Source organism: Grammomys surdaster, unplaced genomic scaffold (genome assembly GCF_004785775.1).
Source record: "Grammomys surdaster isolate TR1022 unplaced genomic scaffold, NIH_TR_1.0 357, whole genome shotgun sequence".
Lineage (NCBI taxonomy): Eukaryota > Metazoa > Chordata > Mammalia > Rodentia > Muridae > Grammomys > Grammomys surdaster.
This window is the reverse complement of record NW_021604776.1, coordinates 304,474-332,137: the sequence shown is the minus strand read 5'-3', so window position 1 is coordinate 332,137 and position 27,664 is coordinate 304,474. Positions and strand designations below refer to the sequence as shown.

Here is a 27,664-nt window from a genome sequence, read left to right as displayed (position 1 = left end):
GTGAGCCAACTTCCCTGTCCTAGTCCAAAGTCATTTTCATGTCTGAAGCCTACTTCCTTGTTCTAGCCTAAGATTTAGATTCCTGCCTGAAATTACTTCTTTGTTCTAGCCTAATGTCATATTTCTGCCAAGCAGCCCATTTCCTTGTCCTTGGCCCATGTCAGATTCTTGCCAAGCAGCTTCAAAGGCTCTCCACCTCTCCTCTTTTTTTTATTTCATAAACAAGACTGAGCCTGTCTTAGGTCATTTTGCCAAGAATGCCTTCCTTACCCATTGTGGAATATGTGTTATCAAAAGCAAGGCACTTCTGTCTTGGGTTGATAAGGCTCTGTACAGATACTTTTGTTTCTTCTACAGTATTTAATGTATGTTGCATTGATTGTACACTTTCTAATTGTGTTAGTGTGTTGAAACCCTGCATGTCCGTTATAGAGGTCTATCAGCCAGCTTTTGTTTTATTGCCCTGAGTATCACAGAACCTTGGTCTTCTGAAAAAAAGCTTGCAAGTACTGGAAGAAGTGAGTCAGGCTTTAAGCAGAAGCAAGAGGGTAGTGGGCTTGATTATTGCTGGTATAACAGCTTTAATTACATTAAGTGCTAGCACCACTGCTTCTGCCAGGTCCTGTTCCTTCTTCTCCCGACCAGGATTCCCCTACTAAGCGGGAGTATGACCAGTGTCGTATATAGGTTAGGCTGTCTGATGGGACTTCACTGACTCAAAGCTTCCGGGCCTGGGAACAGCTGGCAACTGTGAGGTTCTATGTGGAGCTTCACAGTGGGGAGGAACCTGGACAGGACCAGGACCCTGTGCAGTTCCTCAGTGGCTTCCCCAGCCAGATGGGCTTTCTCAGAGGCAGACATGGAACGGCCTCTGCAAGAACGGGAACTCATGCCTTCTGCTGTCCTCATTGTGGCCAAGAAGTGTCCCAGCTGAGGGTCCTCCATCCCACCATCTCTTTCTGACCTCTTCATCTGTGATAAAGAACTGACATTTCCTTGCTAATAAATAGACCCTTTGAGTTCTGAAAAAAAATTAACAGGCTGGCAAGCCAAGGAAGGTTAAGTTTCTTCTCATTTCTTGAACAAAACTGTACATTGCTAGTACCAGGGCATCTAATGGAAGCAACCAACTCAGGTTAAAAACAATTCCCACCTACAGTAATGCAAAAGAGCTCATAAATACATCATGCAACTGATTAAGAAAGTATACCAAAGATTTCTTTGTAGTTGATTGCTCTTTATTTATAGCCAGACAACAATACTGTCAATTAGTATTTCAAAATAATGAAGAATGTTTAACATAGAGATCTTGATACCAGCCAAATAATTCTCTTTCATCATTTTCCAGGTCGGTTTCTATCAGTTCATCAACTTTCAAAATTTCAAAAGATGGAGTGTAGAAGATGACTTTCTTCTTTATTTGTCTTCTGCCTGCTGGTGGTTCCTAGGTGGAATTACAAATGAATGTAGAGCATCTCATACTTGGCTTTTACTACTTTGTATTTTTATTTTCTATTTTTACTTAGCTTCCCACTCCAAAAATTTATAGCAGAATTAAGAATATTTTTAAAATATTTATCTACTGTGTGTTATTTATTTACTCTCTGTGTGTGTGTTTGTGTGTGTGTGAAAATATGTAAGTGCCATGGCACAAGTGTGATGGTCAGAGACAAATTTTGGGAGTTGGTTCTCTCTTTCTACAGTGTGGAGTCTGCGATCAAACTCAGGTCATTAGGTTTGTCAGCAAATGCCTGTACTTGTGGAGAATCTCAGCAGCCCAGCAGACTATTTTAAAATTATAAAGTAGTGTATCAAAAGATATTCATTATAAATATCCCTAAAATGTGGAAGTACAGAGGCAGAATTTACATAGCATAGCTTTCTGTGGTTAACTAGAGATTCATAGCTCTAGCTACTCAAGAGGCCGAAGCAAGGCTATCACTTGAGCCCAGAAGGAGAGGCCATCTTGGGTAACACAGAAAAGACTTCATGTCTCAAAGGGGGCAGAAGTGGGAATATAGCTGAGTGACGCTCTACTTTAACTTAGAGCACAAACACCAGATGTCATTCTGAGAAAAGCACTAGCCGGGGTGTGCTGGATTGAACATGTGGAACAACACACTCTCTCTCTCTCTCTCTCTCTCTCTCTCTCTCTCTCTCTCTCTCTCTCTCTCTCTCTCAGCTTGTGCTGATGTGGAGGCCAAACAGCAGATTCTTAATAGAATATCTACCAATTTTTGTAAAAATTCCATTTTTTAAAAAAGTTTTAACCTTCATTTTAATTTTATGTTTTGCTTGCATGTATGTCTGTGCACCATGTGCATGCAGTGACCTTGGGGACCAGAATAATAGCAGGTCAGATTCCCTGGAACTGGAATCAAAGATAACTATGAGTCACAATGTGGCTGCAGGAATTGAGTCAGAGTCCTTTGGAAGAGAAGGTCAATGCTCTTGAGTACTCAGCCATCTCTTCAGGCCACTTTTGCCACCTTCTTTTTTTCCCTCTTTTTTGACACAAGATTTTGCAACTCAGGTTGGCTTTGAGCTTAATAATGTAATCCAGCTTGCCTGAAACTCATGATCTTGCCTCTGCCTTCTTAGTACTAGAAAGCGTGTGCTATTATGTTAGATGCTTAAGAACCCAAAATGCAGTTGTGTGTGGTAGTGGCACACACTTTTAATCTCAGCACTCAGTAGGCAGAGGCAGGTGGATCTCTGTGAATTTGAAGCCAGCCTGAGGGATATATAGTGAAACCCTATGTAAAAACATAATTATTATAATATTATTATATAATTTGTAATAATAATAATAAAAATAAAAGATGGATGTTAGCAGGATGAAATTAGCTTCATACTACTCAGATATAGTATGCCAAAAGTGTTTCACCTTTGAACTTGTATTTCCTTGTTCAAAAATAAAACCTTATAGGAAGTTTAAAAATTGAAAAGAGAATTCACCGCTTGTTAAACTTGCAGTTACCTGGGAGGAAGCCTTTTCTTGTTTACTTTCCATATAGGCTTTTTTCATTTTTTCAACCTTCTTTTGTGCTTGCTTGGATCGACGACCCAGATGTTTCATTTTCCTTTGCTGTTCCCAGGGCTGGTAAATGGGACGGACAGTTGTAATGGATGGATACCTAGAAGATATTTGGTATTGGAGACAGAAAAAAAAACCCCACAAGTTAAGATTTAAACCTGAGGCAAATTGTAAACTGCAATGCATTGTCTAGCATACTGACAGACTCAGTATGTAGAGTAGCACTGAATGCCAGTTTTTACCAACATGTTCCAGCCTTCCTGGACAACACTGTGGAGTGGCCACTTGAAAAAAAATTTTTTGAGACAGCGTCTCATTATGTTTTCTAGCCTGGCCTTAATCTCACAGAGGCAAGCCTCCAGCATGATTTATTTTTGGTTATTTTATTTATATTTCAAATGTTACTCCCTTTCCCAGTCCCCCCCCAACCCCTCTATCTCATCACCCCTCCCCCTGCTTCTATGAGGGTGCTCCCCACCCATCCACCTACCCCCTGCCTCCACACGCTGGCATTCCCATACATTGGAGCATCCAGCCTTCACAGGACCAAGGGCCTCTCCTCCCATTGATGCCCGACAAGGCCATCCTCTGCTACATATGCAGCTGGAGCCATGGGTCCCTCTACGTGTACTCCTTGGTTGGTAATTTAGTTTAGTTTAGTTCCTGGGAGCTCTGGGGGGTCTGGTTAGTTGATATTGTTCTTCCTATGGGGCCACAAACCCTTTCAGCTCCTTCAGTCCTTTCTCTAACTCCTCCATTGGGGACCCTGTGCTCAGTCCAATGGTTGGCTCCGAGCATCTGCCTCTATATTGGTAAGGCCCTGGCAGAGCCTCTCAGGAGACAGTTATATCAGGCTCCTGTCAGTATGCATTTCTTAGCATCAGCGATAGTGTCTAGGCTTGGCATTCAGCATATTTTTTAACACCGTAACTAACACCACAATTTACATTTCATAACAGTTGAGAAAGAAAGCTTTTTAATAAAAAAATTTTAAACTTTTTTGTTTTGTTTTATTCAAGAAAAGATTTCTCTACAGAACCCTGGATGTCCTAGAACTCACTCTGTAGATCAGGCTGGCCTTTAAATCACAGGGGCCTGCCTGTCTCTGAGTCCTAAGTCCTGGGATTTGAGGCATGTGCCACCACTGCCTGGCTCACCTGTCTGGCTTTTTACATAGGTTCTGGGGTCCTGAAGTCTAGTTCTCAGGCCTGTGGAATCATCACTTTGTCCACTGAGCCATCTCTCCAGCTTAGTGAAAGCTAGTTTATGAAATCAGTGTTAGGATCTGATAGAGCTTGTATCATGCACCCAGTCCCCTCTGCTTTACTATCACAGATAAGCCCAATATCTAACTGCCAGCATCTGTACCATTCATTCATCCTTAGAATTCTCTTTCAGAACAAGACTTCATGTGCAGAGAAGGTTAAAACCATCTGAGAATGCCAATCCTGATTGCCAACACTTAACCAGTGGCTGCTGGGTATTGGTGTATCCAGTGGGATAACTCTTGAGTTGCATGTTATACACTGGCTCTAAAATTCTCAGGAAGGATGAAACTCCAGTGGTAATTGGCTTGCTAATACAGTCTGGGTTGCCTACCTTTCTGTTTTACTGCCCTACCCCTCAGTGGGTCCTGGAATCACCTCCCGAATAAACTGCTCCAATTCAGTTCCCGGTGTTGGGGTTTTTCTGAGCTTTAACTAAACATGCTCTTATGAAAATATTTTTCTTCTTTAGTTAATTTAAAAATTGGTTAGATGTTTGGATCCTAAAAGACACATTCTTGGATAATCAGTAGCATGAATCCAAATAGCAGTGAGCTCAATGTTATATAAGGAAGTGAGGAAAATGACATCATTTATTTGACCTTGGTGGTAATAGGGTTAAGTTCTGTATTCAATGCTTATATGCATGAGTTAGAGAAAATCTATTTCATGATGACAGGCTGTGCATTTGACCAGGGTATCTGTTTGGAAAGTGAATATCCTTGCCTCTAAAAAAAAGGAGTTAAATTATGTTGCTGAGTCAGTATCTTTCATCTCCATGCCTGAGAATCGTCAGAATGTTTGCCAGTGTCTTCTTTGTAGTCTAAAGGAATATTTCTCATTGCAACTATATGTGTGAAAATATATTACCAACAAGTCCTCTTCAGCCTTATTGCCACTTTCTTTTTCTTAAGAAAGCCAGATTCATTTCCAGATAAGATGAGCTGGGTGAGTCTTAGTAATGGAAACTGAAAGGAATCTAATTGGAACAATCACATTCTGTCCCTGTCATTTCAGATCCTAATACAACGTGGCTTTCCAAAATACAAACTGGTTTGCTTGTTATTAGTAAAGAAGGAAATAATGCCCCTGTAATTTATATGCAATTGAGTCTAGGCAACAGGAGTCAGGCGAGTGAGTACTGATGATTAAGGCTTTCAATGGGAAGGGAAAAGCCTTCAGCTCCGCACTGAATGGGCAATGGGAGAAGCCCTTTTGGCTGTATTCGTGAAAACAAAACTATTAACAGTTACACACAGACCCCTCTCCCCAGAGAGGCACACTCAGATCTGTGTCACTCTGCTGTGCCTACCACTTTGTCAGTTAGGATGGGTCTTGCTTCTTGCCAGGTTACAGTGCCTCTTGATGGGCAGCCATGCTGGCCTGAGGCTCCCTTCCATCCTTGTTCTACCACCTGCTCGAGTTAAAGAGTGGCCAGCAGGTCCCCTTTACTACTCTACTGCTTTTACCTATGTCAGGGCAGCCTCTTGTCATCCCGAGGTGCCAGTCTGATGGCACCAATGGCACCAATACCTTTACTAGTACTCTACTTACAAAGTTGCATATGTTTGGGACGATCTTCCCCAGTTTAAGTTTTCCCATATGCCTTCTGATCATCTGTAGTAGACTGTGTATCAGAATGGGAACATTTTCAGCAATGCTATTTAGGGTTGTAACCTCAAGAAAAATGGTCTTTTACCTAACTTTAGAAACAATCTCTAGCTGGTGCAGACGCATCTTTTCTGTCTGTGGTCTTTGCAACAAATACTTCATTTCTTTTTGTAAGCGATCTGAGATTACTCCAGACTCTGCATAGTCAACTATGTCATACATCATCATTGTCTTGGGAATGCTTCTGAGATTTAGTCTTCGCCAGTGGTTATTCTTGCCACCAGAAGACGCAGGGGTCTCATCTATAAGACTGCAGTACTATATGGGGAAAATGCACAATGGTCAGTTGTTGGTGCTCACCTACAAACTCTAGCAACATCTCTCTCCCATGACTTTCATTCCAACCAGACGTTTCTGTTTTCCGTGTTCATCTTAACTCCCTTACAGGAAGGCAGGACCCAGGCCAGTGCAGCTTCAGTTCATACAGCGTCACGCTCACTAAATGTTTATCTAATGCACAAACACTGGCACACGCTATTTTACAAATGATAAATTAATCTCTGGTGTCAAGTGGAGAACTTCATTATTGTTGCAGTATTTGTACTTACTTTACTTTTTTTCCAATTTAAAATGATATCAAGTAAGCAATTTAAACCCACAATTTATATATTCAATTTAACATTATAAATGTGTGTTGGAGAGATGAAGATAGGGGCTGAGGAGCTACAGTGCTAGGCATAAGGGCTTTAGGGTCTCCTACATACTCTCAAACTTTCGTGTGTACCCACTTTCATGTGCACTCGAATGCATACATACAAGCACATGCACACTTACCCCATTTTGTCATGCAGAATGTCAGTTGCCATCATTTTGTTGAGTAGTACCAGTCTCTCAAAAAGAGACAGACAAGTCCAGTTTTCACAATATAACTGCAAGCCTTTGAATAAAGCACAGACCCTGCAGCAAGATCTTCAATTCATAGCCTACTACATTAGTGACAAGTGGGCAATCGTATTTAGTGACAAGTCATGTCCTGTCTGGAAAACTCTGTCAGTGCTTGGTCACTGTGAATCCCTTAATGAGTTCACATACAGACAGCAGATATGAAGTTTTGTGCCTTTGTCTCACAATGATAAACCCATGCGATACTTTAAAAAAAAATGATACTCAAAAGAGGGAATCCCGTTTGTCACACTTGTGGCAGTTGGCTCACGACCGGGGGACTCCAGGCCCAGGGGATCCAAAGCTGTCTTCTGGCCTCTGTGGACACCTGCCCACACGTGCATACAGTTTTACCTCAGACACAAGAGTAAAATAAAAATAAATCTTTTTTTTTTTAAAAAAGACAACCTTGACCAGCAAAAGTACTGAACATGGAACCACTGGAGGCGAAATCAGAACCCAATGTGAAATGAGTTGTAGAGGAAACAGGAGGCCGTGAAAGGCTGCCACTGTTCAAGAGACTGGAACTGTGTAGCTAGAGGGATGTGCTGAAGGTGAACTTACCAATGTAAGTGACTGTGACAAGAATGAAGTGACGCTGGCAGAAAAGTCTTCACATCATGAGAAGTCTAACATATTCTGCATCATATCGAACATGAAGACTAAAATGTCAGCAACTGATTCAAACTTAGGAGTCTGACAACAGTAGAAGTTAGAGCAAGACAGTTGGTCTCTATTGTTACTTACAGGAGAACAAGGAGGCAAATATTCTTCCAAGTGCTCTTCTGGTAGTGGGTGACTGAGGGTAGAACCCAGGGTCTTGTGCACGTTAGGCTAGTGCTCTGCCCTTCAACCTTTAAAGTTTTTTTTTAATATAGTCTTGCAAAGTTTCCTAGCTTGTCCTACAGTTATTCTGTACTTCAGCAAGCTTTGAACTTGTATCCTTTGAACTTTGATCCTTCTCAGCTTCCTAAACATCTAAGATTATAGGTCTGAGCCACCCAAGAGGTTTCCTGTCATTCTTGATTTTGATTTAGTTTCCCATGGATTTTCTTGGTTTTGACTATGCTAGGATCTAACTTAAGGCACTGTACCTCCAAACTACACCTGTGAGTCTGCTATACTCACCGTTTTGTTGCCATTCGCATACAGATACTTTCCCCACTTAAAGTGTCCAACTCGTTGGTTTTTAGTGTTTTCCCAGTTGATTAGTTTTTACAAAGAAATAAAATTTTCACTCTCAGTGTTTCTAAATGTTTTAAATAATACTATACTAAAGGTTTGAATCTTCCATGTCTATTATAAGAGAACTTTTAATATTTCCCTTTATTTGGGCTTTGAGACTGGATCTTGCTGTGCAACTCAGGGCTGCTTAGAAGCTCACTATGTAACCAAGGCTGGTCTCAAACTTTAAATCCTCTTTGCTTCAACTTTCTGAGTGCTGAGTTTACATCAAGCACCAGCATATCCAGTTGTTTTTAACATGCCAACCAATTTTCTCCACTGATGATTAAGTTTGTTTTGTATGGGGTTAGGAACATAGCTTAGGGGTAGAGTGTTTGCCTGCTATGCAAGGGACCCTGGGTTCAAGCTCCAGTGCTGAAAACCTACCTCTGGTTGCAGGAGAAAGAAAGAATTAGAATAATAAAATAATATGGCACTATGTCATATATCAAAGTGAGGTACACTATAGTCACATTATTATTATATTAGGGATCAGATTATTGACAACTTTCATTTCTTCATTGATTGCCTCTGTGGATTGTTAGAAGAAAAAGTGTAGTATTTCAGAAGCATTTACTATTATTATTATTACTATCATTATTATTATTATTTGGGTATGGAGCATAAATGCCCCAGTTCAGCATTGCTCTGCCCAGCTATGCAAACCAGAAATTCAGGACTTGTGCCAGACAGATTCCTTCAGCTTCTCTCCCTGTCTGTCACCCAGGCCCACTGTCCTTCCATTTGTAGATACACACAGCCTTAGTCTGTCTGTCTGTCTGTCTGTCTCTGTGTGCGTGTGTGTGTGTGTGTGTGTGTGTGTGTGTGTGTGCATGCTGCACCCTCACAGGCCAGAAGAGGGCATTGGATCCTCTGACACTAGTGTTCCAGGTGTTTGTGAACTGCTTGATTTAGGTGCTGGGAACTGCACTAGGGTCCTCTGGAAGCACAGCACTCTTAATCTTTGAGCCATCTCTCTAGGCTCCCAAATGTTTAATTTTATGTTGTGTGTATTTTATCACAATTTTAAAAAGTATGATTCTTTTTCTTTGGAGGTCAGGAAACCGTTTTTGTTTGACTTTTCCACATCTACATATAAACTCTTACTTGCATGTAATCTTGCACGGTGACAACATCCACGCGATCAGCTACTTTGAACTTCTCGAAAAAATACTCATCTTGCATAATTTGTTGATAAAATTTCCTTTCCCCCATTATCTTATAAGCATCAGCCACTGCCTATAAAGAAAGTAGATTTTAAAAATAATATATTTTAATCATTGGCACATATTTTGTATATTCTGACAAATGTAGCAAAAATTGTTCCTGCCTTTGCTATCTTCATAGAGAGTCTATATTACAAAAAGGAAATCATATAGCTGTTTTGGGGGATGTAGAGGAAGGAGTTAAGGTCTACTCTGTATCCCAGGTCAGCCAGGAACTTAGTAGTAGATCTAAATGTTGGGGCATGAGCCACCATGCCCAGTTATACATGGATTTATTTTGAGACAGAGTCTTATGTAACCTAGGCAGGCCTTGAACTGCTGTGAAGTTAAGGTTGACCTTAAACTTCTTGCCTCCTTGCTTATTCCTTCCAAGTGCTGGGCTTATAAGCATGGACCTCCGTGTCTGGCTTATATATGGATTTTTAAACCATTTGGTATTTGTTCCCATAGCCATTGATGCATACTTTTAAAATATAACTACAGGTATAGTTGAGTCTACAGCGCTCAAGGGACCATAGCTTTTGTATTTTTTAAAATAAAAAGAGCACTCACATGATAGCTTACAACCACCTGTTAATCTAGTTCCAGTGGAATCTGAAGCCCTCCTTTGGCCTCTGTGGGCACACTGCACACACGTGGTGCACAGACATATGTGCAGGCAATACATCAGTACAACACAAAAAGGTTTTTAAATCTTAAACATATTTTTATATTTGATTATGTGTATATGTATGTGAATTTATGCATGTGCCCAAGAAGGTGAGAAAAGGATGTCAGATTTCCTGGGGTTGGTGTTACAATTATAAGCTTTCTGATGTGGGTGCTGGGAACCAAACTAGAGTCTTCCACAGGAACAGTGTGTGCTTTTAACTACTAAGTTTTCTCTCAAGACTGGACCATCTTTTAAAGACTTTTTAAAAATGTATTTATTTCTATTTTATGTACGTTGGTGTTTTGGCTGTATGTATGTCTGTGTGATGGTGCCAGGTCCCCAGGAACTGGAATTACAGACAGTTGCGAACCACCATATGGGTGCTGGGAATTGAACCTGAGTCCATTGGGAGAGCAGTCAGTGCTCTCAATTGCTATTGAGATGGCTATCTCTCTAGCCCCAAGAGTTTGGCTATTTTTTCTTTTTAAAAACAAAAGAACACCATAAACTCAGTTGTGCTGTCAGGGAAAACTTACCTGGTGATTAAAGGGGGTGCCCTAGGAACTAGAATAAAAGGTTTCTGGAACCAACACTCTTTTCTGTTCATTAACTCATGGCTTCCAAATGGAAACGTGGATGTATCAAGTTGCTTACACTTTCCTTTCCTTTAGACTTCAATTTTAAGTAGGCAAAGAAAAGCAAATAAAGGATTTCCCCTTCTTTCTAAACTGTCAGCAGTTTACATTCAAAGAAAGTGTCTGAGAGACCAGTGAGAGAAAATCACAGAAAACAGAGGCTTAAATTCTTTGTCTTGGCTCTCATCATACCAACTCCTCTCACATATACCCATCCTTCTTATATAATATCTGTGCTGAATTGTCTAACACCTATTTATAATATGGATCCGTGCTTCTAGACACAAAGGGTCTGCTTATGTGGAGGGAGGCTTGCAAAGAAGAAAAATTTAATTTCTTTCTATTCCAGATCAATTATTTCCCCATGTACCTCAGAATGTTCTATCTGTGAAAGTGTGGCAACCATGTTAACACTGAGGAGGCCAGAATAGATTGTTTGGGCAGGATCAAAACCCAGTGCTTCTATTTTTCTTTTTTTATTTAAAATACAACACAATAGCTTGCCTTCATATATCTTCTTATCTAATTCTCACTTTTATTATCCAAAATAGTCCTTTTAAATTTTGATTTGAATTCCAAAGCTTTGGTGATGTCCATGGAAAATGAAATGGGAAGAAAATATTTCAGTAGTCATATTTTATTATCAATGCACTGAGGTGGTCAGTTTAATGACAATGTGAGCTTTCCCGTGGGTAGATTAATTTTACTTTTCATCTCACCAATTTCTTTGCACATTATGCACCTGAAGAAATGAAGACACTGGTGCATCTCTCTGTTATACTTCATTACAATGTCCTGTGCGTTTTGAACCAGCTCAACCATACTAAAGGTAAAAACAAATCATTGCACACTGAACAGGTATTAAGCCATGGAATTTATGCTTTAGGCATTTCTGTAGGACTAATTATATTTTACCTTAGCTCAGACTACCTAGAAAAGGTATTTATTATCAGTTCCTTTCTTCCAATGCCCCACTCGTTCACTACCACCTATCTCTCCTAGGCCCAGTTTTCCTATTCATATATTGCCTCAGTTGTAGTGGCTCTATTCTAGTCCTGTGGCCAAAGAAAACCATGCCTAGAAGCATAGGACAAACTCTCTGCTTGCTTTTGAGAGGATGTATTAGTAACTTTTCTATTGCTATGAAATCATGACCAAAAGCAACGTATGGAAGAGTTTATTCTGGTTTACAGCTCCCGAAGGTGAGTCCATAATAGAAGGGGGAGAGATGGCAGCAGGTGGCCAGAGCAGGAAGCTAAGAGAACACATCTCCAATAGCAACTGTGAATCATGAACCAAGTGTTCAAATGTGCAAGCTTATGGGGAACATTTTCATTCAAACAAACACAGGGGTATTTGGGGGGAAAAAGAGTGTTGCCCAACAGACAAGGTGTTCTTTGTCAGACATCTGCCTCACATAGTCAGTTGCTCATTCTTGCTGGAAATTCCCACTTATGGAAGTAGCGATAAGTAGTACCTTTGCATTTGGTTTGAAATAATTCATTATATGCAGATACAAAATAAATAAAAAGCTCAATAACTGCTGGGATTGCTTCAGCCTTGAAATGTACGCAGTATGGCAGAAACAGAGAAGCATTCAAATCTCACTTATGTGCCTCCAAGTCTCTTCAAATTCTAGCCTTCTCACAGACAAAGTAGGAATAGTATTTCTCACCATAGTGAAGAGGGAGGGCCAAGCGAGAGACCATGTACAGTGAGTGTTGTCCCTGACCTCAGGCGTGGTTAAGAACATGGACTTCGGCCTCAGTTCCTTTACTCTCTAGTCATAAGGTTTTAAGCTAGTTACTTAGTCTTTGATTGTTTGAATGTGTGATTTTATTTTTTCATTATTAGGCATTATGACATTTTTAGACACATATGTTTTCCTTCTACTCCCAATAATTCCCAGTCCACTTCCCCACTAGTCTCCTTTCTACTTTCATATACAGAATAGTTTTATGGGAATTACGTGTAATGCACATTTGAGATTACACTTGATAGAAACTGAGTAGGGCCAGAAGGGCTAGGGAGATGGCTCAGTTGGTAAGGCCCTTGCTGCATAAACATGAGGACCTGAGTTCTGATTGTCAGTACCCATGTAGCAACTGGGCATTGTAGCATACATCTGAAACCCCGGTACTGTGAGACAGATGGACAAATCCCTGAATTTCACTGGCTAACTTGATTAGTTAAATTGGTGAACTCCAGATTCAGAGAGATTCTGTTTCAAAAATCAAGATAGGAATTAATGAGGAATTCAACCCCCAGCTTTTGTACTCCCCCATCCCAAAGTGATCAAGTAGGACTGACAACATAGCAAGGTGACAGAGTGCTTGCCTAGTGTGCATGAAGCCCTGGTTTGATCCACAGAACTTACCGTACAAATCAGATATGGTGGGGTACACCAGAAGCCCAAGACCAGCTGCATAATGAGTTCAAGGCTAGCCTAGTATATATGAGACTTGAAGCAGAGAGGGGGGAAAAGAACAATAGGGAAGAGGGGGAGACAGAGAGAGGAGAAGACAGGAAAGGGGGCGGGGTGGGAGACAGACAGAATAATTAAACAACAAGGGTGGCTATTGTTTTTCTTATATGAATGAAGTTTAAAGGGATAGGAATTTTTCAATATAAAATAACAATTGCTGGATGTTAACAGTTCAGGCCTGTCAGGTAGATCCACAGGCTCCTTTTGTGGCCTGTAAGTATAATAACTTTACACTTATGTGAGATATAGCTCCTTTAAACATCATTATCATGCAGACACATTAACTGTCAGACATGAAAAAAAAAAGATGTCAGTTACCAAGTGGCCTCCAGGCCACAGAGTGGAAGGCTTTATAGGAAAGTCCTTACAAATGATATGGTATCAAGGATCACCTGAGGGGATGCTAAAATATAGATGCTGGGTCAGGAGATCTGAAGTAGGACCATGGCTTCTTTCTTTAAAAAATATTTATTTTTATTCTTTGTGTGTGCACATGCATGCAGGTGCCTAAGGAGGCCAGAGAGGACACAAGATCCCCGGAAGCTGGAGCTACAAGTGTTTGATAGGACACTGAGAACCAAACTTGTGTCCTCTGCAAGAGTAGTGCACACTTTTGACTGCTCAGCCATCTTTCTAGTCTCTAGGTTCTGAATTTTGGGGGGCGGGTTTCGAGACAGGGTTTCTCTGTGTAGTCCTAGCTGTCCTGAAACTCACTCTGTAGACCAGTCTGGCCTCGAACTCAGAAATCCACCTGCCTCTGCCTCCCAAGTGCTGGGATTAAATGTGTGTGCCACCACTGCCTGGCTAGGTTCTGAATTTTTAAATGGTCCAGTGGATGTCAATGTGGAGGCTGCACATGCTTTGGGTAGCAAAGTACATTTTCTGGTGGAGCAACAATAACGACTATTCTCTTGTAAAGTATCAATGCTGAGACAATAGATTGTCAAAAATGGGAAATGAAATGGGAATACACACACACAGACACACATACACACATACACACACATTATTATTCTATTGCACTAAAACAACAGTTCTCAACTCGTAGGTCATGATCCCTTTAGGGTTTGAATGACCATTTCACAGGTGTCACCCAAGACCACCAGAACATTATAGTCCATAACAGTAGCAAAATGACACTTATGAAGTAGCAATGAAAATAATTTTATGGTTGGGGATTATCACAACATGAGGAACTGCATTAAAGGGAAGGCTGAGAACCACTGCTTTAGAACCATTTGACCCGCCTTGGCACCTCTGGAGAAAATATTGGTTATATGTAGGTGTGTCTCTATTTTTTCCTGGTGGATTCTACATCTGTCTTTATGCCACCGTTATACTGCCTTAATTCCTGTAGCTTTATAAGTCTTGCAATCAGGTAGTATAAATTGTCTAACTTTCTGTTTTTTCCCTCCCCTTTCACTTGTTTGGTTATTGTTTTTGTGAATTCATGAGAGATAGAAAACGATAAAGAATTGCAATAAGAAATGAAAATATGGAAGGCAATGATGGAGCAAAACTCTGTTAAATTCCTCCTTCTTAATACATGGCATTTGAAGGGCTGGAGAGAGGGCTCAGCAGTTATGAGCACTGGCTAGTGCTGTTCCTCCAGGGGACCTGAGTTCAATTCCCATCACCCACCTAGTAGCTCACGATGATTATCTTCAATTCCAGTTCCAGGGGATCCATGCCCTCTTCTGGCCTCCTCAGGTGCCAGGAAGGCATACATGTGGTGCACAGGCATGAAGGAACATCAATCCACTCCATACACACAAGAATATTTTCAAAGATAAGTAAACTTAGACTAAGCATCTGAACCAACTAAGACTGACCTACTTCTATAAATAAACAAATCAGAGGCTGGAGAGAGGGCTCAGCAGTTAAGAGCACTGACTTCTCTTCCAGAGTGTATGTGTTCTTTTCCCAGCAGTCTCACAATGACTTGCCTCTATTTCTAATTCCAGTTCCAGGAGATCTGACACCCTCCTCTGACTGACTCCAGCATCAGGCACGCTTGTGGTGTACAGACATACACGTAGGCCAAACCACCCATATACATAATAAACTACTAGAAACAGACTTAGGGATCAGCTCAGTCGGCACAGCGCTTACCTAGTGTACATGAAACCCTGAGTTTGATCCCCATAAACCACCTGTCCGCACACCTGTAATCCTATCACTCTGGAGGTGGAGGTAGAGCAAGCAGAAGTTCAAGAAGAGTTAGGTGTAGTGGTGGATGCTTTTACTCCCAGAGCTCCGGAGGGAGAGGCAGTTCAACGCCAGTCTGGGTTACTTTGTGAGATCCAGGACAGCCAGGGCTGCACAGAGAGACCGTCCCAAACAAACAAACAAACCAAAACAAAATAAGAAATAAACAGAAAAGTTGGACCAGTTTGTTGAAGAAACTTTTATTCAAAGATCAAAAATGTAAACTCGGAACGAGAAAAACCCCACCACCATTGCACATTTTCTTTCAACTATGAATTAACATATTAGTCAAATATGATTTGAAAATGAATGAAAAGGACAAGGGCAGTCCAAACTGTTCTCTTCTAGTTGCATATGTTCTGTTCATTAAAAGACCATTACAGTGTCCACTTAAGAAGGCTGACTAGTGTGATAACATCTTAATAATAGGAACAAACAGAATTATAAAATTTCCTCTTCATGGGGAAAACGAAGGCCACCGAATGAACTGTTAGGGCTTGTTACTCCATGAGAGTGACAGCTTTACCACAGTAGGAAAGGCAGAAAGGTGCATTCTTTTTTCTTTGGCATCATTTTTAGAACTTTACCAACACTGAAACATATTTTAAAAATGTATTTACAAGTCATTAAAGAAGAACATCTGTAAGTGCAAAAGAACTTTCTTCACGATGGCTTTTACCCACAAAAGCGTGCTTCTGTGAAGATGTAGGTCGTAGAGATCATTCAGACTTTCCACTAATGCAGGTATTTGAATGCCAAACAGGATAATTCCTGTTTTCTATTTGTCTGTGAATAAGCAGGCACACATACACGCCAGCTCAAATTCTCAGGCTTCACATAAAACTCCTTAACGTTTCACTCCAGTAAGCCCCATTCAAAGTACAGTTTATGTGATAGGAATAGCAAGCGTCTGTTGTGCTTTTGATCGTATCTTGCCTGTTTCCAGGCCTCGCTGTCCAGAGGACCCGGTTCAACTGGCTCAGTCAGCTTCCTCTTCTCTCCTCCCATCTACCCAACAGTCTTCCTTAACTCCCCCTGAGGCAGTCTCTGTTTTCATGTGGGCTTCTTTTCTTTTACTCTCCTCAAAGGAGGAGGTTAGAATGTTACTTATGAGAGACCCAGGAAGATGATCCCCCACACCTCTTCAGGGAGAGTAAAATCTTACCAGGAGATATCTTCTTCTCAGCAATATGGAATGAGGAAGTATCCAAGATCTTGGAGCTCCAGTAGTCATTTCTCAATCTAGTGAAGACCATTCGGAGGGGTTGCACTGGAACCTGGCTGACCAGTGGATGATGGGACTCAGTGTGAAGCTGGCTGAAATTCAGGAGAGCTCTATTGTGTGGAGGCTGTTGTTCAACATTGGCTCCTTGAGGTAATCCTTTTGGTTCAACTCTACTGGTACTAGAACATGGCACAGGACGGGAAGCCCCCCACTTAGGCCTTTTGGTGCTCTTCTTGGGTGCTTGGTAGGAGCTTAGTCGGAATTTCTTTGTAGAATTCTGGATAATCTGGGTGTGGACCTGGAAATTTCTCTTGCTGGTTACCTTGAAGCTGAGTTCAGCATCCTGGCTATCTGAATGTGCTGCAAAATACAGGTGGGAATGTTTATCTTCATCAGGGTGCTGGGCTGGTGACTGAGTGTTAAACATGTGGTCCACTTCCTGCACTTGGAAGGCAGCCTGTGGTACTTGATGGAAGCAATACTTTGTGCTTTGGTCTGTTGGATTCTCACTGACAGCTGGGTCCTCATCATTGTGCCCAGATGCTGTTTTTGGCACACTAGGGACATCCAAGGTCTGCCATTTTTCTTCCTCAAGAGGTAAGATAATATTAGGGTCTTCTGTGGAAGGTGCTGTATGGCACGGCTGGCCATCAGATCTCTCGTCTGCTGGCACGCTAACCTGAGTATGGCTCAGGGATATTTTCCTGTTTATATGGACGAAGGTTGGTCTGCTTGGGCGCCTCAGATAGTCACCAGAATGCATTGTATCCTTCCAACTTGGTGGCTTCTTCTCTTGAGGTTTCTTGGGAAATCTGAGTATGAGAGCCTTCTTTCTCTTCTCTAGTCTTTCTCTCTCTTCTCTCTCTCTTTCTGTCTCAGTCTCTGGCTCAGGACTCTGGGGATTCTGCGGCTTCTTCTGTGGGTCCCGGTTCTCCTTTTCCTTCTTTACTTCCAAGGGTAGTGGTGCCTTGGCACCATCCCAACACTTGATAGGACACTTTCTGCTTCTTGCAGTGTGCCCAAAGGCCCCACAGTCTCTGCATTTCATCCTGGGATTCTCTTCTGGTGGGGGATGCCTCTGACTAGCTAGTTCGCTCTGGCTCTGTAAATTTTGACTTTCCATGTTTCTGTCAGACGAATGTTGAGTTGGGGTTTCCTAAGATCCAGTTGTTTTCCTCCTGTTTGTTAGCAGGTTCTCAGACACGTGGCTGATGGAGACATAGCAAGACAAGTGATGAAGCTTTCAGGATGCTGGAGAAAAGGGAAGTCACATTTTCTTTTTTTATACCACTGGGCTATTTTCTCTCCCTCTAACAGTTACTTCATAAATAAACAAAAAATTAATGAAGTTATTTTATAATGTTCTAATGAATTTTAATGTATAAATAGTGTTTTCTAGTGACTTCTTCCTTCTGAACTTCTCATTTTCTTAAAGACTAAGCACATTAGGGATGGTGGAACTAACCCAGGAGAATCTCAGTTCCTGGAAAAGTCTGATTATATAATTTTAGAATAGAAACAATAGATGGTATGTTATAGAACCAACCTCAGCTTATTCTGAAAATGAATGTGATAATGATATTAATTTATCCCTCAAGAGGAAAATGAAAACATACTTCTCAAGCCAGGTATTGTGGCACACACCTTTAATCCCAGCACTCAGGAGCCAGAAGCAGGCAGATCTCTGAGTTGGAGGCCAGCCTGGTCTAAACAGCAAGTCACAGGATAGCTAGAGCTACAGTGAGAAATCCTGTTTCAATAAACCAATATATATTTCTCCATCTGATTCCAATTTTTATAATAGATAAATATTAATGTTTTTGAAACACCATTCCATAGTGCATAATGAGAACCTGTAGTCCATTTGCTGTATTTGTGGAGTTTATTTTTCTCTGATATTGCTTGAAAACAAAAAGCAAAGCAGTCCCCAGTTATTTTTCTAATAATCTTCAGAGACTAAATGCTGCACTTGCTGGATCAAATCAGAAGTTGCCGGCTTGTGCAGTCTTCTCTCCAGAACACACTTAGGATTTCAGATAGGCCATACTTTTTGTGTAACATATTTATCAAAGGGTTTTTTTCCTTTTGTATTGCTTGCGATTAAATGTATGACATATGGCATAGCATATACTAAGCAAAAGTTCTACCACAAAGTTATACTAGTAGCCTAGAATAATGTCTCTATTAATGGCTAAATGACTATATCTACCTTTTAAACTCTATTATACTCAGAGCAAAGGCCAAAGGATTAAAACCTCCTCTGTAGGTCTTTGCTGTTAAAAGTAGAGACGGCAGTTTGACAAGCTCCCCAGGAAATTCACAGTGCTAGACACAATTATGGTGATGATTCCTGAAGTGCCAAGATACTATGAGAACTCCTGTCAAAAATAACTGTTTTGAAAGTTCTCTTCCTCTTCCCCAGGTCTTCCTTCTTTCAGAAAGGGCTCTCTACTATGTAGCTTAGGCTGGCCTCGAGCAATGAAGCTTCTTGTCACAGTATGGGGATTACAGAGTTGTGCCACCACACTCAACTTAAAAGGACATTTTCAGTACCAATATTCAGTACATATTTTCTAGGTATACTACAGAATCAAATAAAAAACAAAATTCCATTGAAACAAATAAAATTGCATCCAACATTCTACAGAATTTAAAATTTTAACACAAAGAAAATTGGTAGATTTTTTTTTTTTGTGGAGCCTTATATAAGTAACAAACTTCAAATTTATTTTAGTGGAGACACTTTGAAGCATGGTGCTTAGGAAAAAGTTACCCATTTGGTGGGCTGACTAATGGCAAAATAATGTGGCCTATATACTTGGAATGCAATTTAGACATTACACAGATGTTAAGAAGCAATAATAATAGAAAACATACGTCATGAAGCATCACCTTACTTGACGGCTTTAGTAAATTTTTCCCGCTGAAATACTTGTAACCGTGGCCATCACTTTTAAAAAAAATTTTAAACACGATCCAAGGTGGAAACGTTTCACCACTGAATCTGAAATAAAGATTAAAAAAAAGTTATGCAGTATCAACTGTGGAACCCCATTGCTTTTTCCTCATGTACATAATACAATTGTACTTAATACAACTGTACAACTGTATTAAGTACATGTATTTTTCAAATACAGGGCATATAAAGAAATGGATCTAAAGGTGAAAGTCACAACTATGCTCAAACTTATGAACAAAATGGGGGTGAAATTTTATGGCAACTTAGCCTTTTTATGTAACAAAAGTCTTAGCCTTTTTATATAACAAGTGTAAGTAAAACACTTACTTTTTAATTTTGTCCTGAGTAATAATCAGGATTAAAAAAATCATTTTTATTATTTCTCCTGTGAAATAAATTAGCATAGTCACATTACCTGAATCTGACTTTACACTCCATGCTAGGATCTTTCAAAAGTGCAGCCTCTATGGGGCTTACTTTCTTCAGTAGTTCATGTGCCACACAAAATTCCTGAAATAAATGATGGCACTGTAAACAGAACCATATGGCACTGTAAACTGCTCAGACTTCACTTACTGATTATAAGAATGGAAGCAGAGTGAACAGTACAGTGGTCTCAGGGTTCTGCAGAGGAGCATTTCTCTTCCTGACTCCTCTATTTATCATCTATGCAGTATTGAGTCAGTTATTTCAACTTATGGTTCTCCAAATTTGAGTTCCTATCCCTTTTGAGATCACAGGCATTGGTCTTTCCCTATGACAATACTTTCCCACAATCTATTGCCTTTATATCAGCTAATCTGTGTCTCCAACTAGATTATAAGTACCATGAAGGCAGAGACAACATCTTTACTCTTTATTATATCCCTAGCATCTAATACAGTACCTGAAACACACAAGAAACTTAAGTATTTAATATTGAATGAATATGGGGATAATAATGGTATTAAATGACTAGCTTTTAAGCACATTTTATTTACCATGTAGTATGGTGGTGTCTATCTATCTATCTATCTATCTATCTATCCATCCATCCATCCATCCATCATCATTTAATCATAATGATAACACAATCAGAATAGTATCACTCTCATTTTATAAATGAGGAAGAGCTAGGTCTCAAACTTAGATCTGTTTGACTCTAAAATTTCCATTCGTCTTCTTAAATGATCCTATTCAATTTTATGCCTGTGATAATTCCATAAAATATACAATGATGGGATTTTTAATAAGATGCAGCATTTTGATGTGAAGAATTAATTTGAAGCATCAAATTAAAGATGTAAAAAATAACTAATTAACTTCATTTATTTATTAAGAGTCTAAAATTATGAGGAAAGTAATAATATGATAATTAAAAATGAGTTTTGTATGATAACACAAATAGGTCTGTGGGTAAGATAGTGAGAAAAGTATACCTCAGACTTTTTCAGGACTGCTAAAATTCCTCTAATGTGGCTATTCTGATAGCAGAACAGTTTCCAGAGGGTTTTTTGTTTTGGTTTGGTTGTGGTAGAGAAAGAGGATAGGCATCTGTTTACTGTTTGTATTCAAATAGGATTATATTCCTTATACTGTTCTGACTTGCCCTTTTCACTAACAAGCTATCTTGATTGTCTTCCTATTGTGGAATATTGTTAATATTTCAAGCTTTACACATAAAGAAAGAGACATTTATTTGTGTTTATGAATCAAGGCTGCAATGGAATTGTATTGGAGAATGCACTCTTAGAAGGAAACTGCTGGGCTGGATTTTCTGTGGTGATGCTCAGTGGTTAAGAGCATGTACAACTTTGGCAGAGGACCTTAGTTTGCTTCCCAGCATCCTCATGGTGGCTCACAATTGCTTGTAACTTCTGTTCCAGGGAACAGGGGAATCTTATGTTCTCTTCTGCCTTCTGCAGGCTCTTGTACACACATAGTGCACATAAACTCACTCAGACTCACACAAATACACATAATAAATAAATCCTTAAAAAATGAAACCACTGGATAAAAGCAAAGTACATTTTAAAATTCAGGGATTTTTTTTTGGAAGTGTTGGGGATCAAACCCAGGGCCTTACACGTGTTGAATACACATTCTACCACTGAGCTAAACCTCGGTTCTTAATCTAGAGATTTTTTTGATAGAAGATCCCTATCTCCTATATTCAAATAAGGACACAAATTCAAAAATGGAAATACAACAGTGTGCTAATTTCAGAAAAATAGTTAATACTCATCCACATTAAAAATAAACCCAGAAGGCTGGAGAGATGGCTCAGCAGTTCACTGTACTAACTGATCTTCCAGAGGACTCAGGTGGGATTCCTAGTACCCAATTACAGCTGCCTCTCATTCCAGTCCCAGGGGTTCCAATGCCTTCTTTTGGTCTCCGCAAGCATTGTATGCCACAGTGCGGAGATACACACAAAGGCAAAACATCCATACAAATAAAGTAAGTAAAAATAAAAAAGACCAGAAATATTCATTTGAGATCAGCAAAATAAGCAATTTTAGAACTCTATATAATATTATTATATCCAAGTCAGAGATAAAGAGGGTTATCTGTTTTATCTTTAATTAACTGGTCTTTTAACTAGTTAAGGAATAACCTCTGCCCGAGGGGGAAAAATACATACCGCTGCACAAACTGTATGTTTTAGGAGTTTAAACAATGTTTTGTCCACATAAATGAACCAGGCTTTCTGTATTTTTGATGCTGAAATCTCTCTATTACTTTTAAGAGGAAAAAGAGGTTAGTTATTTATGAAGTAGTTTTCATTTTCCTGAAATCCTAGACAACTCTTGATTTTTGCATCCTCTTATACTTCCCCATTACTAAGACTGACCTAATGAGAAACATTTGGGTAGAGTAACTGGAACTAGTCTTTTGTGGTCTCTAATCAGAATGAGGATATGGAATAATTAATATTTCCCTTGAGATGCAAAAAAAACCTACCTAAAAGTTTATCAAGACCCATACTTAATTGAAGCCCAGCTTGCTGGCACATTCTTATATAATCCCACCACTTAGCATGTAGAGGCAGGAAGATCACGAGTTCAAGACCAGCTTGACTACACAGTGACTTTGGGCTGAGGCAGTGTGGTCCTGGTCTGTGCAAGACACACACATATATTTTCATTCTCACTTATCCCCACTCCCTCATTCCTTCTCCCTCTCTCCCTCTCCTGGCTCCTACCCCAGAGACAGTGTCTCATGTAACCTCTGCTGTCTTTAAAGAGCTGAATATGCAGCTGAGGATGACTTTAAACTTCTAATCCTCCTGCCTCTAACTTCTTAGTGCTGGGATTCTATAACACCTAGTTTTATGTGGTGATGGAAATTGAACAAATTGAACCAAAGATTTTGTACACACTAGGTAACAACTCTACTAAGAATCTCCTTAGTCAGAGATCCTGGGATTTAATTCCTACTTGCTGGGGGTTGGGGATGGGAGAGGAGAAGAAGAAAGAGAGGTAAGGGAGGAAGAGGGAAGACAGAAGGGAAAGGGAGGGAGAAAGAGAGAATATGAATAAATAGAAAGTGTGAGAAGGAAATTTTACCTTCTAAAAACATTTAGGAGGGGAGTTAGAGAGATGGCTCAGTGGTTAAGAGCACTGATTGCTCTTCCAGAGGTCCTGACTTCAATTCCCAGCAACCACATGGTGAGTCACAACCATCTGTAATGGGATCTGATGCCCTCTTATAGGGTGTCTGAAGACAGCTACAGTGTACTCATACAAATAAAATAAATAAATCTTAAAAAAAAATATGGGCTGGTGAAATAGCTTTGTGGGTAAAGAATGAGAACCTGAGTTCAACAGCCTGAACCCTTATAAAAAGATGTGTTCAAAAATACTGGTAATCCCAGCGCTTGGGAAGTAGAGGCATATGGATCCCTGAGGCTCCTTGGCAAGTGAGCTTACCCTTTTTGTGAATTCCAGTCTAATGAACAATCCTCATTCAAAAAATAAGGTGACGGGGCTGGGAAATGGCTCAGTTGGCAAAAGCTTAGCATGCAAGGACAAGGACTTGAATTTGATTCCTGAAGCCCACATAAAAATGCCTGGCATGGTGGCATGTACTTGCATGTACTCCCAGTGCTAGGGAGGTAGAGATAGGAGGATACCTGGAGCTTGCTGGCCAGCCTAGGCAAACTCTAGGCCAATGAGAGAGCTTGTTTGTCTCAAAGAAGTTGAATGACATTCCTGAAGATGGCATCCAAAGTTGTCACATACATACATACATACATACACACACACATTAAAAAAGTATAAAAGTGCATTGTGGTACATGCCTTTAGTCCCAGCACCTAAGAACAGAGGCAGGCAAATCTCTGTCAGTTCTAGGCCAGCCAGGGACACAAAATGAGACTCTGTCTTCAAAACAAAACAAAACAAAACAAAAACATAAAACAACCACTACCACCGCCCCCCCAAATACTCCAAACTTCAGGAATAATCCTTTTGAATTTTAGCTGATATCACTTATTATCTGGTTTTCCTTTCTGTAAGTCACTTAACTTCTCAGTTGCTTTTTTCACACATTTAAAAATATTTTAAAAATACTTTATGTGTATGTGTGTGCCTGCATATGGGCATGTGTATATGAGTGCAGGTTCCCACAGAGGCCATTAGTGTTGGATCCTGTGGAGCTGTAATTACAGGGGGTTGTGAGCTACCTAACATGGGTGCTGAAAACAGAACCCCAGGCCTTAGGAAGTAGCTCCTAATCACCAAACTATTTCTCCAGTCCTTCTTTCTCATTTATAATGTGTAATAATAAAACTGCTTCAGACGGTTGTAGTATTATCAAGTAGATGTGTTAACATGCTTTAATTAATTACACAGTTCTAAAGTCATAATATTCAACTAGAAGGTAATTAAAAAAATACCAAAATTTGGGAAAGATCTCTCATGCTCATGGATCGACAAGAGCTTAACATAACTCTCCTCTGAGAGGCTCTACCCAGCAGCTGGCTGAAACAGATGCAGACACCCACAGCCAAACACTGGACAGAGGTTCGAGACTCTTATGGAAGAGTTGGGGGGAAGGATTAAAGGCCCTGAAGGGGATGGGAACTCCATAGGGGGACCAACAGACTCAAGTTACCTGGACCCCTGGGGCTCTCAGAGACTGAGCCATCAACTAAAGAGCATGTACAGGCTAGACCAAGGCCCCCTGGCACAGATGTGCAGCTCAGTCTCCAAGTGGGTACCCCCAAAACTGGAGCAGGGTCTGTCTCTAAAGCTGTAGCCTGACTGTGGAATCTGTTCCCCAACAGGGCTGCCTTGTCTGGCCTCAGTGAGAGAGAATGAGTCTAACCCTGCAGAGACTTGATGCTCCAGGGTAGAGGGAAATCCTGGGTGGGGCCCATCCTCTCAGAGGAGAAGGGGAGGGGGAATGGTAGAAGGGACTCTGGGATGGGGGAATCAGGAGGGGGATGTAGTGTTTGGGATGTAAATTTAAAAAATCCTCAATTTAAATTTACACATTAAGAAAACAAACACAGAAACAACACATAAAACAAATAAACAAAGAAGGTGGGTAAGTTCCTAATTTGTCTAGTTGTGTAATTACGACAAAAGGCAAAAAGATGGCTTCTTACTCTTTTCTTGCCTTTATCTTTGCAGAACGTGCCGAATGTGTCTTGTGGATTTTTTCTGGGAGCTGACTATCTGAGTTTGGAGCACCAGAACTTGTTGTACTTGAGGACTTTTTCATTTTCCCTACAAAGAAGTAATCTGAACACACATAACATTAAGCTTTTAAGGTCATAATCCCCACATTCTTATATTTGGACTAGACTCAAATGTCCTATGATTGTTCTGTCAAGTTTTGAATCCATTTAAGACAAAAGCATTGTGCTTTTAGTGTTGCTTCCAGTTTGTACTTTTTCCATACTAAAATAGCACGTGGTATGTCAAAAAGAGTGGATATCTCCATAACCTCCTAATCGGCCTCCCTTCCTCCCATCTTTTTCCCTCTATTCACCATACAGCTGAAGTTAACTTTTCTTTTTGTGACACAGGGTCTCATGTAGCTGAGGCTGGTCTCAAAATCAATACGCAGCAGACAGTAGCTTTAAGATAATCCTCCTGCCCCAACATCCCATGTGCTGGGGTTACAGATGTTAACCACCACACCTGGCTCTAGAAGTTAGCTTTTTGGAGCTAGTCACTTTCCTCACAAACTCCTTACTGTCAGGGGATACTTGGCTGGGTGGAGAGTTTTTACACATTTTCTAAAGAGCTTTTTTAATTTTTTATTTTGGTCTAGTTTTTACTAAACACTAGTGAGACAGAGCAAATTACTTAACCCCTTAGTGGTTCCGTGCCCCTTTGGTGATGTGAACAGATACGTAAGAGATTACTCGATTCTACCTATAACTTTTTACTCTTTGAAGTATTACATTCCCATCTGAATGAAGCTCCCCAAATTCTTAGTCATATCTTCAAAATATCCTTTTCAAGGAGATTGCAGTAATACGTGTCTTCTTTGTGCATAAAATAAAAATCTAATCACAATTGTACTTTTGTAGTAATGAGCATAAGTGATATTTTTAGTTAGCTACTGTGACTGTAAATGGTAATGAAAAAATCTTTCTATTGGTGACACTCGTAAGTACTGCTAATACTGAGGTTTGTTGCCTACACCGTACTTGAAAGAAATGCTAAAGTTCAGTTAGAGTTTAGTGAAGGTGAAGTTGTAATTTCCTTCTTTTCCTAGTTCACATATCCCCGCTTACCCCCGCAACACTCCGCATTAAGCAAGCGCTTTGGCTGTACCCGCGTTAAGCAAGCGCTTTGGCTGTAACTTATCACTATGCTTCCCACTTTTAAGATGTTACCTTACTGATGCAGAGCCTTCCGAGTCTATTCAGTATTTCTCCTTAGGGTCTGGAGATGGGGATGGCTTGGAACGCACAATTCTGTTAAGAAGGAAAAAAAAAAGCCGCCCTTAACGTCTGGGAGTTGGTCCGGCAGTAGGCTGAGCCTTAGCTCTTTCTCCTCCCTGAAACTTGCTAACACCGCAAAGTCCTGCTTTAAAAAAACAAAAAACAAAAAAACTTTGACCACAAATCTCTAAACTAAAGCTCCGATACTACGACAAACCTAACATCGTCTTACCGGAGAGCTCCAGTGTGTCCCAGACTGCGTGCCGTTTCTCTCTGTCTCGCGCTCTCTCTCAGCGAATAAAAAAAACCCCTAATTTCCTCAAGGACAGGTGTGTCCCTAGCAGTCTCTGGGTAAAAGGACAGTGACCTTACACTGAAAAAATCTCCGCATCTTCAGGACGCCCGCCCACAGGGCTTCTTCCATTTTCTGTCGAATTAGGACAGAAACGAATTATGAAGTACGTCGTCTTTATCGGACCGTCTAGCGTTCCCTGAGGCTAGCGCTGAGATTTCAGAAGGCAGACTACCTGGAATTGAACCTAGCTTTAGATTTTTTGCAGTGCTGGACACTCGGCCATGAGAATTATGGCCGTAGACTTGGGTGGAAGAAATAAAATTGTTATTAAAGCAGTGTTAAGGCTTGTTTTTCTTGCAAATAGCCAAATATTGCCATTATACTTCTATAAGTATTAAATGGGACCAATATTTGATGATCAGATTTACACTTTAGTACTTTAAAAAGAAAAAAAACCGGCCAGTTTTTCACAATTAAGCAACGTGGTACATTTAGTTTAAACGTAAAACTTAAGGAACGTTCAGCACAAGGTAAATTCTTTAAGGGAAAAACCTTTTGTAGGGTAAATCGATGCCCCAAGGTCGGGTCGATCCGCTGCTTCTCCCTACGAAGACAGGTGAAGCCTACCCTCGTCCGTCGGGCGCCACCGCCCGGCTGCCTCAGCTCACAGGACTCTCATCCCTCGCAGCCGGGAGCCTGATGGTGGAGGCGAAAGCCGGTCCCGGCGCGGCAGGGAGCCAAAGAACCGCCTTCTTCTTACCACAGCGTGCAGCCGCCCACACAGACCTGCTGCCTTTTGCCGCCTAGCAACAGCCCGCAAGGAGGCAGGACCGACTAGGAGGCGGGGTTTGAATTCCTTAGGTTCCCGCGCGCGCGCCTGCTTCTCGGTTGCTGAGCAACGCAACGCGCCATCTAGCGGCGTTGGCTTGAGCTTTTGGCGGGTTAAGTTGGCGTTACAGCATCATCTCGTTCCCGCTCGTTGTCAAGGGAATCAGGATCTAACCGGGCCACCGTAGT

At 40.7% G+C, this 27,664-nt stretch overlaps 1 protein-coding gene across 1 annotated transcript; it reads right to left on the bottom strand.

The window, feature by feature from the left end:
• Positions 1 to 1,276: 1,276 nt before the first annotated feature.
• CUNHXorf58 (chromosome unknown CXorf58 homolog) lies at positions 1,277 to 27,346 on the bottom strand. The gene is made up of 10 exons (XM_028779594.1): positions 27,200 to 27,346; positions 26,305 to 26,385; positions 25,063 to 25,198; positions 22,093 to 22,189; positions 19,885 to 19,979; positions 19,403 to 19,514; positions 9,187 to 9,318; positions 6,002 to 6,231; positions 2,981 to 3,137; positions 1,277 to 1,444 (listed from the first exon to the last, which is right to left on the bottom strand). The coding sequence occupies exons 3-10, from the start codon at positions 25,176 to 25,178 to the stop codon at positions 1,277 to 1,279; spliced, it is 1,107 nt and encodes a 368-aa protein (XP_028635427.1). The 5' UTR covers positions 25,179 to 25,198; positions 26,305 to 26,385; positions 27,200 to 27,346.
• Between the last annotated feature and the right edge of the window lie 318 nt (positions 27,347 to 27,664).